This window comes from Hipposideros armiger, unplaced genomic scaffold (genome assembly GCF_001890085.2).
Source record: "Hipposideros armiger isolate ML-2016 unplaced genomic scaffold, ASM189008v1 scaffold_514, whole genome shotgun sequence".
NCBI lineage: Eukaryota > Metazoa > Chordata > Mammalia > Chiroptera > Hipposideridae > Hipposideros > Hipposideros armiger.
In genome coordinates this window covers 1,158,650-1,172,917 of record NW_017731864.1, presented here as the reverse complement: position 1 = coordinate 1,172,917, position 14,268 = coordinate 1,158,650, and the positions used below count along the sequence as shown (strand labels likewise).

Here is a 14,268-nt window from a genome sequence, read left to right as displayed (position 1 = left end):
ACCAGCCAAATGCTCACCCCCTTTCCCTTACCACTGGTGAACGACCACCATAATTGTAATTCACCAGATTACTCAGGGAAAACAGAAAATTGTCACATACATCTCCCCCAAGTCACCCAGCTAAGTTTTACATCCATTAAACTGTACATAGAGTAAATATATATCCAACTCTGTGTTGCTTGTGGTTTCATACAATATTTTACAGGGGACCAAATTCCAAACTCCTTGTAGGATCCAAGCCCGTTCTGTGCAGGCACATTACCTGCTGTGTAGACTACAAACTTCGTGATGATGGCCACATTTTCTAGGATTTTCACGCTGCTTTATCATTGGTTGCTGTTCTTAAAATTATTTCGCACGTTTGTGTGAATTTTAAGACAACCATAACTAATAAACGATGTGTTTTAAAATAATGCTCCATTTCTTAGCATTCATCACACAGATGGGAGGAGCTATTAAGGCCGTATGGCATGGCAGTGAAGAACATAGATTTGGAGCCAGAACATCCGGGATTCTAATCTAAACTCTGCCACGTCACCTTAGATACGTCACTTTTCCTTTCCTGTGACACACAGGCTGGTGGGGAGCATTTTAATCGGAAAGCACTGAACACAGCGCCTGATACGTGATAAAGCATTCAATCCGTGTTAGCTGTTATCATTATTGCTGACTGTTATTATTTCTTTTGCCTTGTGGAATGTTCACAGGGTGACTGAGCTTTAGAAAAAAAAAATGTCTTAAAGATATAAATGTAACCAAGGAGAAAAAAAATTCCAAACCTTTAGAGCAGTGGTTCTCAAAGTGCGATTGGCACCATTGGCCTCACTGGGAACATATTTGATGTGCAAAAGTTGGGCCCACCCCAGGCCTACTGGCTCAACACTCTGGGCTCTAACTGGCCAGGTAGTTCTGAGCTCAAGCCAGAACTGCAGCTTACACTGGTGCTTTTCAGCCTGGCTAATGTTGGGATCATCTGGAAAAAAATGACCGAAGCCTGGGTCCACCCCCAGAAATCCCAATGCAATGAGTCTAGGTGGGTCCCAGCACCAGTACCTTTGAAAAGCTCCCCAGCTGCGTGTATAGTACAACTCAGTGTCCTGAGTGTATAGGACACTGCCCAGGCCATGTCTACACCAATTCAACCAGTATTTTGGGGTGCTGGGAGAGGGACACAGGCATCAGTATTTAATTAACTGCCCTGGGTGATTCCAACTGAGTGCAAGGTTAAAAGTCGTGCTTTAGTGCCTCTGAAGAATGAAATTCTATCTCTTTGAGTGACAAATGCTATGGAACCCCTGTCATCCCTTCCCCCTGGTTGCAGTGTAGAGTAATGAATTAGAGTGACATTAAGCTGAGCATTAAGAACCCACCAGTACCTTTCCCGATGCCACCTGTGGCTGGCTCCCCAGTAAAACGGTGCCCAAAGACTTAAACCCTGTGAAGGTCACCAAATTATTGCTGACTCAACCACCCTTCACTCTTTCATACTTCTCTTGCTTCCTCTGAGATCCCATTCGCTCAATCATTCATTCATTCATTCATTCACTCACTCACTCATTCATTCGTTCATTCATTCACTCAGTCAGTCATTTATTCAACAACATTCTTTCTGGATGTTTTCCATGCACCCGAATGAACAGTCTGCCTTCATGGAGCTTTGATGGGGTTGCTGAACATCCTTGATGACATGGACGTGTAGTGTCAGAAGCCCGTCTAACTGGAAGGAGTATGGTCATCAGCACTGGACTCCCTCACAAGCAGTGATTCCTATTTCAGGTGAACAAGGGCCCCCTGCAGATGTGGAAGCCTGCCCCCGAATCCCTGGGCTTCCTGGGGTACCAGGCCCACGAGGACCAGAAGGACCCATGGGGTTCCCGGGAGTGAAAGGCCCCCCAGGAACAGGTATGAGCCTCACGCTGGTTCATTACATGCATATTTTGTTGCTGAAATGAAAGTCCTTGCTGTTTTTCGCTATGTAGGTTTTGTTCTTTTTCTGGAGCCTAAACAACTCGTGAGAATGAAGCAATGCAAACTTTTTCCCCCTTATACAACTTTTTCTGCATTTATCTGAAGGTTTAATCATGCACGAGCTGGATCAGCACGTCCCTTCCATTTTTGTGTTGAAATCCTACTTAAATCTTTTATGCTTGCGTAACTACTGGACATGAGGTCTTGAAATCCCTTAGCCCAACAGAGTACATGCTCCATTAAGAGTCAATAATAGCTGCTGATTTGATTTTGAAAGACAAACTACTGAATTGGGGCTCTGTGGGGTAGAAACAGCCTACAGGAAGGAAGAAGGAGGTGGACCTGCTTGGAGGAAGGAGACGGAGGGAAAAGGGGGAGGTCTTTGAGTTATGGCAATGGCCGCCTCATTCATTTCATTGATTTGAGCGTTGCTCAGTCATTGTCAGGGTAGCAGGATCCTTATCTAAGTATTTAAACCAAACCATTCCTTTAATAATGGCCTCCAAATAGTTTATTTTCTCTTCTCATATCGCCCTCGCCTTGGCTAAGTTACAAAGAGATTAGGGAGTCCGGGGCTGGTCGTCGAGAGGCCAATGATCTCTTTGGACCAATGGGCAGTGCCATGATTCTACACAAACTGTGTGCAAATTATCCTAAGAGGCACGAGGCCATTCCCTTTCCCTGTTGTCCCACTGCACAGCTGTGGTTTTAGCTCTTTTTGATTTAGGGCCAAAGGGATTGGATGCAGAACTGAATTTTGCACCACCTGTTTTTCTCGTGTTTCCCCAAACCCACGTAGCAAAGGGCCCCAGAGATGCCCCCTCTGCTGGAGCCTGAGGAGCTCTTGGGTCGCGTCCAGACCTGCCCTGGAGCCTCCTCGAGTTAGTGTGGGGTTTGTTCGGAGTCGCTGCAGCACATCTGTGTTTGTGCACTAAGTTAACTGGGGTCCCCGGGAGCACCCACTGGGAGTTGAGGCAATTACTTAACTCCTCTTTTCTTTGGCATTCGTTGCATGGACAAAAGCTCTCAGTCAGGCAGTATAACTCGTCACTCAACCTGATTTTAAAACTTAGCTGCCTTGTTGTGTATATATTCGCAACATTGAGGGCCGGGTCCCCCTACCATAATATATATATATATATATATATATATATATATATATATATATATATATATATATTTCCCCTCAAGCAGAAGATATGGCCTCTAATGGCTCTACAAAGTCTTCTTAGTGACTTCTGCAAAGTCGTTTTAGTGACTACTTCCAGAGTCCCCCCTACTCTTCATAAAGTATGGTACTAGGTGTTGTGGGCAACACAAGTGTGAATAAAAAGTGTTTTTCACCCCTCTAGGGTCTCACAACCTCATGGCAGAAATAGGCGGCAGACCATAAGTAACTCTAAATAACGGGAGATCATAATTTCTGTTTTAAAGGAGTTTCAAGCAAAAGGCATCAGGAGAAGGGGACAGGGAGAGGTGAATTCCAGTGGGGCGTATCACAGGACTGCTAAGACCCCAGCGTGAACAGAGAGAGCCTTTAATGAAAGATTGGGCTTAGAGGAACAAGAACAGTCCAACAGGGAGATGGCGGGAGCACAGGTGGGACAGGCTGGCCTAATAACCTGGTAAGCAAGAATTACCAGGTACATCCTTACTATTCAAAGTATGGTCACACCCCAGACGTACCGAGTTAGGATCTGTATTTGAACAAGATCCCCAGAACATTGTCTGTACATTCAAGTTTGAGAAACTCTCATTCGAATTATACAAAATGCCGTCCCAGAAAGAGTCAGCTAAGAGTGACACCTTCCCTACTGACTCCATCCTTGCCATAGGTTAAGGGCTCCTGGAGGGGCTTGAAAAAGCACTGATGCCTGAGCCTCACTCCTGACCAGGAGAATGCAGAGGGGAGCAGAGCCCAAGTGTGTCGAAAAGCTCCCCAGGTGACTGAAGCAGGCAGCCAGGGCTGAGACCCGCTGCTTTACCCCAACATCAAAGGGGACCAGATGGCTGGTTGGGTTCACTCATTGTGGTAGCTTTGGAAAATAACCAAAGAAAGCAACTGAGACAAAAAATAAAAATAAGTGGGCAAATTCTGTACACTTTAACTTAATAGTTTTCTTGAGCACATGCAAGATTGTCTCTTCATAGACAGCGAGCCTCTGGAAGAGGGCCGACAGTCGATGTGGGCCCAGGTGTGATCACCTGTCACCTCCAATTCCTCCCGACATGGGTCGGATGGGTTCGTCCAGCTGGAGGTGGCCACAGAAGGGCCTTCTAGAAGCTGGCTTCCCATGCCCTCTCCTTATTGATGGGGCTGACCCTGTCTGCTGGCTGTGAGAATATCCTGAGGCCACAGTTGTGCCGTGGAATGTGATTATGTTTCAAAAAAGTACCGTGAAGCATCCCCTAGTCTTCCCCATGTCTCACAGTGTGGGCTGCAGCGCTCCGTGGGCCAGTCTCCCTGGAATTTTCCGCCCTACTGTGCACCCACTCCCCAGTCACTGCTTTGGTCTGGGCCCCCTCCTCTCTGACACGGGCGCCCTGCCTCCTGTTATAAAGGACCCCTGCTTGCTGTATTCTTTGGTCCCTTCTTCCTGTCTATTCCCACTGGTCACTGGATGTATTGGCCATATTTTCCAGTTGCTAAAAAGTGACAAGTCTATTCTAAGGGTCTAAAGTGGCCCAGCCCCTAATGGCTTGGGCCACCTGTAGGTGTGAGGGGCTGTTCATACCACCCCCAAGGTTGGTAGTGAAGGATCGGCTGCCACTAGGAAGTACCATCGCCACTTAAAATGACATTGTTGGTTTCCTCCTGTTTTCCCTTCAAAACCTTTTTCATTGCTAATCTGATGAAACCAAGCACATAGCCAAGTGCTGCAGCTGAGATCGACATAGAAAAAAATCCAACTTCTGGCTCTTTTCCTGCCCCAGTGAGTGTGGGTAACGGCCACGCTAAGTATAACTTGTGTCTGTTAAGAGGCCTTCACACGGAAAGTCTAACGCTTTTCTCCTCACACATCTCTTTGATCTACGACTTTTCTTCCCTGTGATGAACCCAAAGGCGGTTTCCATTTTGGTTTGAACTGTTGCTGCCTCATGGACGTACCCACATCCTGTTGGGGTGTGTTTATCTTCAAGTCAACATGGGACCCTCTCAGAGGAAGTAATCTGGCGAACACTGGAGGGCTCTTAGATGTATTTTTGGTCTTTAAAACAAGTTCCAGGTGGAGGACACGTCTGTATAGTGGAAAGTTCTGGGCACGTAAGTCAGGTTAGCAAAGACATGCTTTCTGTCTTCAGAAATGTCATCCTCCTGACAATTTCTCTGTCTTCCCTAAAGGGAGCAGAGCCGACCTTTATAACATCTGGCCAGTGAACTCTTTCCCCAGACTGACCGTGATCTCGCCCCACGTTGATACTTTGCGGGGGAATAATGCCTGCTTCCTTTTCAATGAGAAACCCTTTCAGCACGTGGGCAGCCCTTTCCAGTAAAGCACAGTGGCTGCAGGCTGGGATTAACCTTGTGGGGTGGGAGTGAGAAGAGAATGCTCTGAGCTCACCGTCGGGGCCCTGTGTTCCTTCTAAAATAACGGACATGCTCTTTGAAGCTGGTGCCAATTTGCACACAGCAGCACCATCCGGGAAGGGGAGGCTCTGCCCAGTTCTAGAAAGGAGAGGGTGTCTCTCGCCCAGATGGGGGAGGGGCAGGCTTGCTTCCTTGCTTACTAAGTGACGGCCACGTACAGAACACAGTCCAGGCACCGCTCGGCATTCTAAGAGAATCCACTTGTGATTCAAGGGTGAGAAAGCCTGATGACAGCCCCCGAAAAGCCAGGAATGCCCAGAACACCCACACAGAGCGTCCATCACCAGCATAGGGTGTGGAACGAAGGGACTGGCTGGTGATGGGGACTGGAGAGCAGGTTTGTGTGGGACACTCTCAGGCAGGCGATACTAGAACACATTTTAAAAGCAGTGACGTTTGGCGGGGTGGGGGGCATGCGTTTCAGATGGCTACAAAGGGGGCCTGTGTGAGAACGTGAAGTCCAGTGATGCAGCTACCTGGTCACCAGGGTATGGCAGTCCCCTGCCCTCAGCCCTTGGGTGGCCCCCAAATCCCTTGCAGACCAAGTCCAAGGGTGAAAAAGAGTGAAAGCTACTTAAGCTTTCTACTTAAGCCTCTTTGACTTAATCAGTTTGGCTTTTGGGTAATTTGTGGCAGAGAGAGAGAGAGAGAGAAAGTGAGAGAGAGAGGGAGAGAGATCAGACAGAGAGGAAGAAAGGGACTGAGGGAGGGAGAGACTGGGAGCCTTGAGAGGGCTAGTAATTCAGGTAAGTGGCGCTCATGGCAATAAAGTCCCCTGAGGCAAGGACAGTGTCCGCTACTCTGAGCAGAGGAGCATGTGGCTAGTGAAGTGACGTCTTGGTCAAAAGTAAGCAAACACTTACAGAATCCCTCGAGTACCAGTGTGTCTGCTGCAAGTCCCCCAGCTTACAACCTCCCAGGAGCACCCCTGAGCTCTGCGCCTGGTCACGCAGCAGGGGCTGGTGGCTGACGGCACAGCCTCTGCACTCCTCTCCACACGTGACCAGCTCCATGGCTTTTCTGCGTCTGTGGCACATGACAGCACTTAGTCATATGGCTGCTGTGAAGACCAAATTGGATAATCCACATAAAGGGACTAGCATGGTACCTAGTACATTCCAAAAACTAAATTAAAAAAAAAAACAATTAAAAAAAATCGCTGCTCTTACTCCAAATTTAACATGATCCCCAATTGAATCCTAATAAATGTCATTCATTCCTCCATTCAGGCTTCTAAAAAATCATTATTAAGGATAACCTTTAAATTATAGAAGCCATACATGTGGAATGTAAAACAATGAAAAGGGTCAAATATACAAAAATAGGAGGAACATGTGAAGACCTTTCAGCACCTCCCTGGTCTGGCTTCAAATCCCTGCTCTGACTGTTGTTGGCTCATGGACCTTTATGGGCAAGCTACTTGACCTCTCAGAGCCTCAATGAGCCTGGTGCCAAGTGGAGACAGTAGAATCCCAACTTCCCGTCGCCGGGAGCATGAAAGGAGCTGGTGCTCTAGTGCCAGAGTAGGAAGCCGGGGTATTTGCCATGGGTGCTGCCAGCTAGCGGGTGTCACACTGTTCTCACCACTGCCATCGTGGGCTGTCGTGCAGGGTGCAAAGGAGAGCGCGGGCTGGATGGCAGGAGGGGCAAGGATGGCATCCCAGGGCCCCCTGGACCGCCGGGACACAAAGGTGACATGGGAGAAGCCGGCTGCCCTGGAGCACCAGGTAAAGAGTTTCAGCGTCTTGTCTTTTCTCTGTCTCGGTAGATCTGAGAACTGGCCTCTCAAGCAGCTTTCCAAACTGATCCCAATCAAAGCACTTGCCTCAGATACCAACTCACCAGGTAGTAGGCAGGTGGATGCAACAAGAGAACAGGATGTATCTCCCAGGTTCTCACTGACGCTCAGCCATCATAAAAACGCATCAAGGCCCCGTCTCCAGTTCAGTATTTTCCTAAATCACTATACCTTGGCATAAAGGGCTCAGCCATGTCCGCTGTCCACTGTTCCAAGGTAAGCCTAGCATTTTTGGTGTGACCACCTTTGAGAGGCTGTGCTGAAGATCTGGGGATGGTGGAGGGGGTCTCACCCCCCACACTGGATGACTGACTCACTTAGCCTTTGGTTTTCTGACTTCACTTCATCAAATTGTACAACCATTAGTAAATTTATATAGCATGCAAGGCTCTTTCTTAAGAAAAAAACATGGGGGAGTGGGCCTTGGGTGAGGGGAGACAGAAGACTTTTCAGAATAGACATCTGAAATACGGCGCGCCAGGCAATATGTTAGGCACAGGGGCCCAAAGACTCCCAGACACAGTCTCATCTTTGGAGAGTCGGAGTGAGGAGGCCTAGGGGTGGGTGGGGAGGGGGGGCTGCCACACAAAGGGACCCGCAGTCTGAAAGCTGCAGCTCAGCTCTGCCAGTTGTTGCCGTATAGAAATGTGAGCCCAATGTTCCCTACACTCCGGTTTTCAAGTCCAAGGCCTCAACTTGTGAAATCTTGACAAGTCAAGCAAAACACAGGAATAGGCCTCATTCAGTCCACAAGCTACCACTTTATAACCTCTGGTTTATAGTGTAAATGCTGAAGAGACTCCCAGTCTTCCAGAAACAAGTTAAAAACGAACAAACAAGCAAAAGCTTTTGGTTTCCAAGTCAAACTTCACCTTTTGCTCTGGCCAATTAGAAACGGTCATAGGCCTTCTTCAACAGGTCAGCCCCTGTGGTGCCAGAGGACACAGACCCTGTTCGCGCTCTGTAGGCCTGAGCCTTTCCCACCTGCCAACAAGAATTCTAGAGCTAGGCCTTCCTTCCACCTCCCCCACCTTATAAAAGAAGTCATACAAGTAGATCGCAAGCCACTGTCCTCCTTAGAACAGAACTGACAATATGCCAGACCCGTGAGACAGGTCGGGGAGGTGTAAGAAAAACCAACTTTGAGAATCGCTTTTTCGGACGGGTGGGCTCCCTGTCTGGTCTGAGAAGGCTGGGGGATCGCACGTGGGGTATGTCATTATCCCGCTCTGGTTCTTTTCCTCTCAGCACATACCACGTTCTAACATCCTCCAGACTTTGCCTTTTTATTATGCTTATGGTTTGTCATTTCTCTTCTTCAAGGAGAACGTAAGCTCTAGGAGGGAGGGAGCTTTGTCTCTTTTCTGTATTTATGCTAATGTAGGCCGGCCACCCAGGTGCTGCTTGGAAGACATACTTGCTGAAGGAGCCGCCTGTGTGCTGCAGTGGCGTGAGGGCAGCTTTCCTGGGAGAGGGCCGTGCGTGCTCCTCTCTGTTCCCTGAGTGTTCAGCGATGCACCCAAACAGAGGTGCTCAGAAATGTCGGTTCAACTGCCTTCATTTTTTTTTCCCTTTATTCCTCCAGGCCCTCCTGGGCCCATTGGGGATCCTGGGCCCAAAGGGTTTGGCCCTGGGTACCTCAGCGGCTTCCTCCTGGTTCTCCACAGTCAGACAGACGGAGAGCCCACCTGCCCCGCGGGCATGCCCAGGCTCTGGACGGGTTACAGCCTGTTATACCTGGAAGGGCAGGAGAGAGCTCACAGCCAAGACCTCGGTACGTACAGAGAACGTGGCCGCCCGTGTCCACTGCCTTAGAGTAAAGCTTCCGGGTTAACCTTATGGATTCATGAACATCTTAAATAATTGCTTATCTTCTGTGAAAAATTTTCTTTTTAAACTATCATGCTAATTCTCAACGAGTTCTATTAAACCTGTGAATCTGAGGTGCCAAGGAGGCTCATTCTGGCTACGGTTACTGTTATCTAGCTACTTGTTAGTTTTTAAAAAATGATTTTCAGTAAGTTAAATGCAACTCTGACATAAAATGCAGTTTTTGCTTCCAAATGTAAATTACTTAATCAGGACACGGTCAGTTCCTGTGTTTATACGTAAATGACGCATCAACATGATGTGACATTAGCTAGCACCGACTCTGCATTCCTCCAATTTCTTCTGAAACTACAGAACTTATTTTGAGAGTCATCCTTGGTACTACTTGTCAATTTTCAATAGTAGACTCGTATGACTGATTTTAAGCCAAGAGTGTAAGCACCCGGATGCCAGCAAACATTCTTTCCAAGATGATGGCGGTGGGGGTGGTAGACACGGGAACGATATGCCAACAGGAATGGTTGACGGTGAGATGAGTTTTGTCACTGCTTTCACTGGGCCATAACCTCCGCTCTTAATAAGGCTGGTTGAAGGGTACAGGCTTAGAGGTGACAGCTGAATGCATGTCCCTTTCCATTTCTCCCTTGCGTTCAGCCATGGCCTTTCCCATCAGAACTGCCTTGGGGAAAAGAAGAAGAAACATTTCTGCCTTTACTCCGTTTACTTCTCTCCTCCTCTCCTTTCTGCCATCAGTCACTTTCCTGCTGGTCTCGGTACCACCAGGCTCTCTCCTCCACCCTGGCCTGGCTAGAGTGTACATCGCAAAGCTCTGCAGAGGTTTTGCGGTAAAATCCAAAGTCCTCAACCAGATGGACAGAGCCCGCATCCTCTGGTCTGATTGATCTCTGCACACCCTTGAGACAGAGACAGACACACAGACCTCCTCCTCCACTCTCCCCCCACTGAACTTTTCTGAGTTCTTTGGGCTCCATGCTCCGTTATTATCTCTGGCCCTCTTACTGGTGTCTCTTCTTTGAACAGTCTCCACTGTCTCCAAACCTGGCCACATGTTTTCATATTCCAGGTCCTAGCTTCTAATCACCCCCTCCGGTTATCCTTGCCGTGAGTCCCGGGGCCCCATACCTCTCAGGCACAGGGCTCGTCGAGCTGTGTTTTCATTGCCTGTTTGCTCCTCCAGCTTCACCACCAGGCCAGGCCATGCGCTCCGCGAAGCCAGGGAGGTGTGCTCACAGCTCTGCTGCCTGCGCCTGTCTGATTGTTGGGCTCATGAGTGATGAGTGGATGAGGGAAGGAGGGCTGGCCCACAAGACAAAGGCGGTGGCAGAAATGGTCAGGCACATGCCCTGCTTTCACCACCACAGAAGCAGACTTTGGTAAGGGCTCCATCTGCCAGAGGGAGTGTCTGCAGATGGCCCACGCAGGAAGGTCGCTGGGCACACCAGGACAGGCTGCTCACATGCCACGTTGTCTCTTCTTCCTTCCCAAGGTCTGGCGGGGTCTTGCCTCCCCGTGTTTAGCACGCTGCCCTTTGCCTACTGTAATATCCACCAAGTGTGCCACTACGCCCAGAGAAACGACAGATCCTACTGGCTGGCCAGCGCTGCGCCCTTGCCCATGATGCCACTCTCGGAGGAGGAGATCCGCCCGTACATCAGCCGCTGTGCCGTGTGCGAGGCCCCGGCCCAGGCGGTGGCCGTGCACAGCCAGGACCAGTCCATCCCCCCTTGTCCGCGTGCCTGGCGCAGCCTCTGGATTGGGTACTCCTTCCTAATGGTGAGCCCCTGCACACCCACCATTGTCACACCCCTCTCTTGTCCCTTCACTCTGGACTTGACAGTAATTCTGTGAACTCTGTGCAGATGGACAACAGGAAGACATGAGGTCATAAAGGCCACCCCAAACCATAGCCTGCTGAGATGCAGGGCCATTCTTTATCCTCAATGTCAATTAGTTTATTATTATTATTATTATTATTATTATTATTATTATTATTATTATTATTTCTTTGGTAGAATTTAGAAGATGGAACTACTCAGCCATCAGTGAGAGTGGTTTAAATCTGTGTGTACAGCCAACTTGTCTCTTACTTCGCCTTTCCTCAGCAGATCATAGTTTGTCCTTCCTGGAATGATTTCAGGAAAAATGACCAAGTTAGGCCCAGACCTCAGAATGTCACTGTTTGGGTCTGGAGTTGTCTGTGTGTGTCTGAGCCCTAATTCTCTCTTCTTGTCCTGGTAGCACACTGGAGCTGGGGACCAAGGAGGAGGGCAGGCCCTCATGTCACCTGGCAGCTGCCTGGAAGATTTCAGAGCGGCCCCATTCCTGGAATGCCAAGGACGGCAAGGGACTTGCCACTTTTTTGCAAATGAATATAGCTTCTGGCTGACCACGGTGAATCCACACCTGCAGTTTGTCTCGGCACCATCACCAGACACCTTAAAAGAAAGCCAGGCACAGCGTCAGAAAGTCAGCAGGTGCCAGGTCTGCGTGAAGAGTAGCTAGAGAACCCAAAACTTGCCAATGTGCCGCCAAGAAAAACTTCCTAGGGGCCTAAGGCATCCTAGGCTGTGCTACAAGATTCAATGGTGCTACTTTCAGACTCCAGGTATAGCTGTTTCTTCTGTTTCAATGTGGTTATTCCCACAGTACTGTAATCCTTTCCTCTGTTCTGGACGGATTAAGCAAAGGCTACATGTATGGATTGTTTGGCCCTACCAATCTAAATGAAACCCAGATATTCTTATTTTATTGAGGATGGTGGAAGAGCTGGCTTTATTTAAAAATATGGTAATTCACAGGAAGGCAAATAGATGATAAAAGGCCAGATTACAAATCACGTTACCGAAAACTCCATTCATTGGTTAATCGCACCTCACACAATTGAAGGCAATTACTCTGTATTACAGTGAGCTTCTGGATGGATTTTACAGGAAAAAATAAATAGGCCAACAAATGAAACTAGAATGCAGAGGTTTCCAACATTTCAAAATGATTGCCTCGGTAATCTATTTTTCCATGCACTTTAAATAATTGTAAAACCATAACCCAAGGAGGTTTAAAGAAGAACAAAGATCTACACAGCCAGCATTCACAGTTCGTTTCAAAGCAGAATGAAACATCTCGCCAGAAAGGACCACAGACACGCGGTATTCCAAAGATGCGACATTAGCATAAACACGTCACCGACGAACATTAAACATTATGTTCTCTTCTGCATTTTCCAGAGAATAGAAATGCCTACTTTGGCAGCCCTTTTGAAAAGTAGCAATTATGGAAAAAATATATTCAATAGGGATTAAGAGCCTAAAAGCTATTAATGAATATTAAGGCAGTGATTCACAAAAATTGACTCCCCATTGCCGTGAACTTCCAAACAGACCACTTTTCCCCAGTTGGGGTCCAGCTTGTCTTCCGTGCATGTGCGTGCTAATGGGACTCAAGCCCCATGGGGCGTCCTCAGGCCGGCACTTGGCTCACACAAAGCATCTCGCTCCCCTTCCCCATCGGTGCCCGCAGAGCTGCCTCGCAGCCCACTGTGCAATCTCCCTCCATACACATAATAGCATCTCATATGAGAAGTGACAGAGCTGTCATTATGCACTTGGGAGAAAATTAAAGGCCGACTTAATTAAACTTAGGTAAGAAGACTCATTTAAGTCATGGTCACCCCACCAGGAAGACATGGCACTATCTTTAAATGAAACAAAGACAATTTGAATTTTATGTTCCTGTTATTGGTTTTTCTGGGAGCATCCTGTTTTCAAATTCTTTAAAAAGTCTTATATCAGTATTATACCAAAGCAGCAGTTTGACATTTGGCATTAATGTGTTCTATAAAACTTTAGATGGTATGCCAATTTATAATGAGTCATTTTCTGAATAGCAAAGGATATGTTTTCAGTTTTGCTAGGAAATCAGTGGTCTAATCCTAAAAATCAAAAGGCTTGTTGGAAAAGACTTTTAAGAAACTTTCCTCCTTCCTTTAAAAAAAAAGTGTCATCTTAGAGAAAACCTAAAAAAATTCTCATAAGTGACACTCACTTTAATGTGTAGTTTCAATGCACTTAAAATAATTGAGAGAAGAAAAACTCGATTAAAACTTTGTTCATAAGAAATGTTTTTCTTGCCAAACATTAATTAGGAATGTGCCCTTATGTGCAGAACACATTTCAAATGAGCCTTGTTATGGGCTGCCCCTGGTTGGCAAATTCACTTTAAAAATACTTTTCTTGTGATAAGAAAAATGTACATTTTAAGATGAAATATTTTCTTGATGTATCTAGTTCATTTGACCCATTTATTTAAAAAAAAACACCATGCTATGGCATTTTACATATTTTTGAACACCTGAAATTTAAGCCAATTTCAACCTTATTGATAATTACACTTTCAGAAGCAAAAGCTTTATAATATTATTACCAAAACTCAAGCCTTCCAAAAATTCATCTTGTTCATTCATGAACATGGTCTGAGAACATTTTCTGGGAAGAGGTAAGGGTGACACATGAAACGTAAGAATCATATTTTGCTTACTAAATTATTTCAAACACTAACTTTTGTATAAGAATATTACCTTCATAAGCTTGCCCAATTCCTTCCCAAGCATCCCTCCCCCACTTTGTGGGATGAAGGTGTCTACGTGGCCCAATGGGAATTGCTCTGGGTCATGAGTTGGAGGCTGGAGGTTTCCTTCGGGGTTCTTAGTCTCAGTGGACAGAGCCCATCCATCCCGGTACCCACATGTCCATGCTACGTGTCATGGCCCACTCCTGCTCCCCTCACACTCCTCAGACCTACGCTTCAGCCACCACTTCCTGCAGACTGCTCCCTTCCTCTCTGGCCTCAGTGCACCTGTCTTAACACAGCCTTGGTCTTTCACCTGGACTCTTGTAGTAGCCTTCTCCCAACTGATGCCTCCACTTTCAAAACCCAGTTGTCATTTCTCTAAGATGTACACTTGCTTTTGTTATTCTTTGCCTTCAAAATCCTTCAGTGTGTCCACTGCCTATGAAGTCCAAATGACTCCCTATGGTGTGAAAGGGCCTGCAGAAACTGTCCCCGG

At 47.2% G+C, this 14,268-nt stretch overlaps 1 protein-coding gene across 1 annotated transcript in view; it reads left to right on the top strand.

Moving 5' to 3' along the window:
* Positions 1-11,959, top strand: part of COL4A4 (collagen type IV alpha 4 chain) — a 67,608-nt gene extending 55,649 nt beyond the window's left edge. The window contains exons 32-36 of the mRNA XM_019668062.1: positions 1,777-1,902; positions 7,168-7,284; positions 8,941-9,129; positions 10,693-10,979; positions 11,445-11,959. Coding sequence (XP_019523607.1) covers positions 1,777-1,902; positions 7,168-7,284; positions 8,941-9,129; positions 10,693-10,979; positions 11,445-11,708 — 983 coding nt within the window. The 3' untranslated portion in view covers positions 11,709-11,959. The remainder of the gene's footprint in view (positions 1-1,776; positions 1,903-7,167; positions 7,285-8,940; positions 9,130-10,692; positions 10,980-11,444) is intronic.
* Positions 11,960-14,268: the final 2,309 nt, after the last annotated feature.